Below are 6,000 nucleotides of genomic sequence, written 5' to 3'. Positions count from 1 at the left end.
ATTTTTCCTTCGTATCGTCGTTATTTGTCTTTAAAACGAAGGTTATTTCAAAAATATTGTGAAAGCTCACATCTCATACATATGATAAAGTTTTGTATTTACATGAAAGCTCATAAGCAAAATTTTATCACTGGACACAAGTTCATCATATGAATTTTCCTTCGAGTCGTCGTAATTTGTCTTTAAAACGAAGGATTATTTCGATTTCGTGAAAATTTACTCCTTTTATGATAAAACCATGGCACACATGAAAGCTCATACACTAAGTTTTATCACTGGACCTAGGTTCATATACTAAAAAAAATCTCTCGTGAATCAGGGATTATAGTTAGTTTTCAAAACTAACGATCGAACGAACATACGTTTTCAAAAACGAGGGTTTTTTCATAAAACTCACACTAATATACACACATGTATATAACTTAATCACGATCAAAATGAACAAATCATGAAATCAGCAAAAAAAAAAAAACACACCTGGGCGAGTCGGCCGGCGCCAACGGCGGCGGCGAAGCTCCGGCAAATTTTTTTCCTCCACTCGCTGCTGACGTGAAGGTGATGGAGAGGTGATGAAGGTGCTGGACGTGTGTGTGAAGGAGAAATAAAAAAAAGAAAAGGATTAATTCCTTTTATACTAAATTTTATTTCCAAAACCTAATTTCACAAGGATTTCCTTATTGGGCCCGGCCCGCGAATCCTAACCGACCACGGACTCGTCGTCCAAACCAGCGGTTCAACATCAATTTATGCTCATCAAACGACGCTCCAATCATGACATTGAAGCCTTCATAAAGTCGTGGTTTGCTCATGCTCTCTAAATCCGGTAACGTCTCAACTTACGACTAAGTTCAATTACTGGTATTATTATTTATGGCCGAAAAATCACCATTTAATGCTGACTGAGGAACACCACTTTCCTCAGTAAGAAGGGGACTTAATGTAGATGGTGGATTCACAACAAGGGATAAAATCGTGAACTCATAATTATACGAAGCTCTGATCCAGCAATCAGACGTGAGTATTAAGACACGGGTCTCTCATCGAATTCTCAACGGAGAGTACTATCTCTCAAAGTACATGTAGATATGTAGTCTTACGACTGGACAACGGCATATCTCATGAACACTGAACACTTTCAGTGATTATTTCTATATAGCATCACGAGATGGACGGCTCCTAGACAGCTTGCTCTGCTAGTATAGAGCGATAACGTCTTCAGGAACAAACAACGAGTTTACCCTGACTATATAAAGGATATGACTTACCAACAAGCTCATATCAGGATAATTAATGCTCTTATACAACTTGCTCTGCTAGTATAGAGCCACAAAGTTAATTATTCCTAATTAAGATTAATTCTGCCGTGACATTCACTACTGAATTCCCAGAATAATCTATTATTGCTCCTATTCCATGGTCGAATCCACGACTGGTCCCATGGAATATAACAACTGTTCTGATTCTATGATCGAATCCACAACTTGATCCCATAGAATAGCAATAACTATATTATCTCATTACTCCGATTTCATGATCGAATCCACAACTGGTCTCATAAATAGTAATAGATAAATCTTAATTACTCAGATTCTATGGTCGAAGTGTATTCAACGACAATGCACTAACAGTCACAAGTATTTCAAAATACAACGAAACGATGAACCTATGCAAAATAGGGAAGAAAATAATAAATAATTAAAAATATTGACCAGGGTGCTGGGAGCACGGACACACGACCAACCGACCGTGTCGTGGTCAATCCCACGCCAGTTTTATAGTTTTAATGCATTTTTATTATTTTCCATGATTTGATGAAATTTCTCTCGTTTTATCAAATCTCCTTCGTCTCGAGGAAACTCCTCGACTTCATGGTGTTTTCATAAACCCATGAAAATAATATAAAATTAAGGAAAAATAGTGTGGGGCGTGACCATTGGCCAACCGGCCATGCCTTGGTTCCAGCCGGCCCCACACCTCATGGTTCCTCATTATTTTATTATTATTATCATTATTTCTCTGATTTCATGAAAAAACTCCCTGATTTCATGGTATTTTGCAAAAATTAGGAAATAAATAATATAAAATTATGAAAAACTTGTAGGATCGGGCCCTAGTCGGCCGGCCATGTCCTAGCCGGTCCCACACGCCCCTTTATTTTATTATTATTTTATCTTCCTTGAATTTATCAAATTCCTTGATTTCATGGTATTTCTCTCAAATTAGGAAAAAATCCCTCAAATCATGAAAAAATACCTAAAAAATATTAAAAATTATGAAAACTTGTGGGACCGGGCCCTAGACGGCCGGCCATGCCTCCCACGGCCCCACACGCCCTTGTTTTTATTATTTTAGTATTTTTGGCTTCCTTGAACTCATGAAACTCCTTCACTTCAGGGAAACTCCCTAAATTCATCAAAACACTTTAAATCCATGATATTTTTCATAAAATCATCAAAATATTATAAACTTAGGGAAAAGGCACCACAGGACCGTGGCCACGACCGGCCGACCATGCCTTTGTCTCGGCGGTCCCACGCCTCCTTATTCCTTATTTTATAATTATTTTCCATCATCTCATGATGTTTTCCTCAGTTTCGTCGAAACCCTAATTTTGGCATATTTTCTCGAATGGATGCTCAATTGCACGCCAGAAAATATCAAAATTCTCAGGACTGAGACGTCGACGCCTTGGGGATACGAGCACACTATCTTGACCGACCAAGATTGGCTCTTTGGCTTACAGAAGCCGGTCCCATCAAGTTTCACGGTTTTGACCTAATTTGCACAATTGCACGTATTAGGTCCAAGACTCTTCCAAACACTTTGGATTTTCATGAAGTGATCATCGGGCGGTCACGTGACTACCAGGGCCAGTTTCATGACCCCATGGTCGGTCCTCACTCCGTCATAATTAATTAGGTTTTCTCACCTAAGGCTCAGATGAGCATTTTCGAATAAATGACAAACCAACATTTAATCATTTTTTCACCAACAAATCATCAAATCTTCAGGAGTTCTTTGTATTTGCTCACGTGAGCATATGGACACTACATGGTTGATCCACGGTCCCATGTAGTCGCTACCTCCTTCGTCCCATGGTTAAAATTCTGACGAACCATGAATTGATCAAATTAGGGTTTCTGAATCCAAGGATCATCATTCCAGATTCCAACCTTAATAATTTTACGAAGACCTCATGGTCATTAATTTTATTAATTATGCTCGGTTCAACGACCAGTATTCTAATTAATATTTTTGGTACGCTGCCAATAATCCATCAGATGAGCAACACATGCTCAGACGATCAAATATTCAACAATTCATCATATGAGCAACACTTGCTCAGATGATAAATTTGATCAAACCAAGGAATATTGGTTCAACAATCAATATTCAACGATCCATCGAATGAGCAATACTTGCTCGCTTCATCGTAAGAATTATACCTCTGTCTCATGACATGTTCATCTCATGAGTTTCAGAACATCATGTTCAACTCAGCAACTACATGGACTCATCGTCCCATCAAACCACGAAGTCATCAATTGACTAACATACCACGAGACGTCAATCGTGCCACTTTGGGGAATATCACTTAGGGTTTTGGTCTGGCGGTCTACGACACGTGTGTTCAAACACACGATGGAATGTGAGCAAGTCGTGCAATCAGTTGAAGGAATTCACGAGGTAGTGGGTGGAAAATTGACCAAGTCTCCACACGTTGAGCAACTGGTTTCAAACACGATCTCCACTTCCCCACTCCTTGATTCCATCAACTGTCACACTTCATGGGATCATGGTGTCTAAAATTCCAGCAATATAAATAAGTCTCTGAATCATGATTGAATCATCGACATCAACAATATCATCAATCTCACGTCTCATTGACAACACGAGATCATCAACTCATCAATTGAACAACTACTCTCAATTGAGCAATTTCAATCATTCAGAGCTTATCATATTCAGAATTCATACACCCACAATCTTTGATTATCATTGATTCCACACATTCCCAGCTTCCCTCCTACAGATCAACCCATCCTCTCTTGTGACCGAATTTACTATGGAATGGTCATTGTCTTGATTTAGGCCAGAGTACTACATATTGATCTCTCGAATCTAAAGCACCCCCTTTGCAGCGGTGCATCTGTGTGAGGTTTAACATTTCGCTCGGTTCGAGGAGTCTCCTCCATACGATCGTCTCCTCAATTCCTTAAAAATCAGCAAATCTTTTTTCCCCATCTACAGATATACTTCGAGGTCAAGCGGATGAATTGTTGTCTAAAGGTTTCATACAACCTAGTTTGAGTCCTTGTGATGTTCCCACCCTCCTTGTGCCTAAAAAGGATGAAAATTGGCGTATGTGTATCAATAGTAGAGCTGTTAACAAGATCACAATCCGTTATCGTTTTCCAAATCCAAGATTAGATGATATGCTTGATATGCTCTCCAACGCCAAGATATTTTCGAAGATTGATCTTAAAAGCGGGTATCATCAAATCAGAATTCGACTTGGAGATGAATGGAAGACTGCATTTAAGACAAAGGATGGTCTCTTCGAGTGGATTTTTATGCCATTTGGATTGTCTAATGATCCAAGTACATTCATGAGTCTTATGAATCAAGTTCTACAACCCTTCATTGGTAAGTTTGTTGTGGTTTATTTCGATGATATCCTTATCTATCCGAAATCTGAAGAAGAACACCGTTCTCACTTGTGGGCTGTTTTCAATGCTCTCAAAGAGAATGAATTATTTATCAATCTAAAGAAGTGTCAATTTTTCACTTCTAAGGTTCTGTTTTTGGGTTACGTTGTTTCTGCTGATGGTATTTAAGTAGATGATTCTAAAATCACTGCTATTCGTGATTGGCCTACTCCTAAGACATCCTCCGAAGCTCGAAGTTTTCATGGTCTATCCTCCTTTTACCAACGATTTATAAGAGATTTCGGCTCTATTGCAGCCCCTATTACTGACAGTTGGAAGGATAAAAGGTTCGTATAGACGGATGAAGCTGAATCAAGCTTTCAATTACTCAAAGAAAGGCTTACTTCTGCTCCTATCCTTGCACTACCTGATTTCAACAAGCTTTTTGAAGTACATTCCGATGCTTTTATATTAGGAGTTGGTATTGTTTTGTCACAAGAAGGTAAACCTATTGAATTTCTTAGTGAAAAACTTACAGAAGCTCGTCAAAAGTGGTCTACTTATGAGTTATAATTCTACGCGGTGATTCGTGCACTACAGAAATGGAGACATTGTTTAATACACAAGGATTTTGTATTGTATACTGATCACCAAGCCCTCAAGTATATTCAGAATCAATCACCATCCAACAGAATGCATGCTAGTTGGATTTCTACCTTACAAGAATATACTTTCTCTATTCAGCACAAGTCTGGTTTAAACAACAAAGTTGCTGATGCACTTAGCCGTTTCAATAATCATAGTGCTCGCGAGTTTCTCATTGTTACCATCCGTGCTGAAGTGATTGCTTTTGACTCTCTTAAGGAATTGTATCCTACTGATCCCGAATTTTCATTACTATGGCAGAAATGTTCTTCCAAGCAACAAGGTACGGGCAATTTTGCTTTACATAACGGGTTTCTTTTCAAAGGTAGTCGTTTATGCATTCCTGATGGTTCCATTCGTGAACACCTTATTAAGGAGTTACATAGTAGTGGTCTTTCTGGCCATTTCGGGCGAATAAGACTATATCTTTAGTTGAAGCTCGTTGTTTTTGGAATTCTCTCAAAAAGGATGTCCATGATATTGTGCGACGTTGTATGATTTGTCAACGAAGTAAGGGTCATGCACAAAATACAGGATTATACATTCCTTTTCAAGTTCCAGATGCTCCTTGGGAAGATATATCAATGGATTTTGTGCTAGGTTTACCAAGAACCCAAAGAGCTCATGATTCTGTTTTTGTGGTTGTTGATCGCTTCTCAAAAATGGCACATTTTATTCCTTGCAAGAAGACTATGGATGCTGTGAC

General features: G+C 38.7%; 1 protein-coding gene across 1 annotated transcript; it reads left to right on the top strand.

Annotated features, from left to right (window-relative positions):
• The first annotated feature begins 5,342 nt into the window (after positions 1–5,342).
• Positions 5,343–5,726, top strand: LOC113279514. Its single transcript, XM_026528209.1, has one exon. The coding sequence runs from the start codon at positions 5,343–5,345 to the stop codon at positions 5,724–5,726; it is 384 nt and encodes a 127-aa protein (XP_026383994.1).
• The last annotated feature ends 274 nt before the right edge of the window (positions 5,727–6,000 follow it).

Source organism: Papaver somniferum, chromosome 5, assembly GCF_003573695.1.
Source record: "Papaver somniferum cultivar HN1 chromosome 5, ASM357369v1, whole genome shotgun sequence".
Classification (NCBI taxonomy): domain Eukaryota; kingdom Viridiplantae; phylum Streptophyta; class Magnoliopsida; order Ranunculales; family Papaveraceae; genus Papaver; species Papaver somniferum.
The sequence above is the reverse complement of the archived record's forward strand: the minus strand, read 5'-3'. Positions and strand labels throughout refer to the sequence as shown.

Coding starts and splice junctions, on each gene's coding strand:
- LOC113279514 (XM_026528209.1), top strand. CDS start 5,343: ATGCATGCTAGTTGGATTTCTACCTTACAAGAATATACTTTCTCTATT.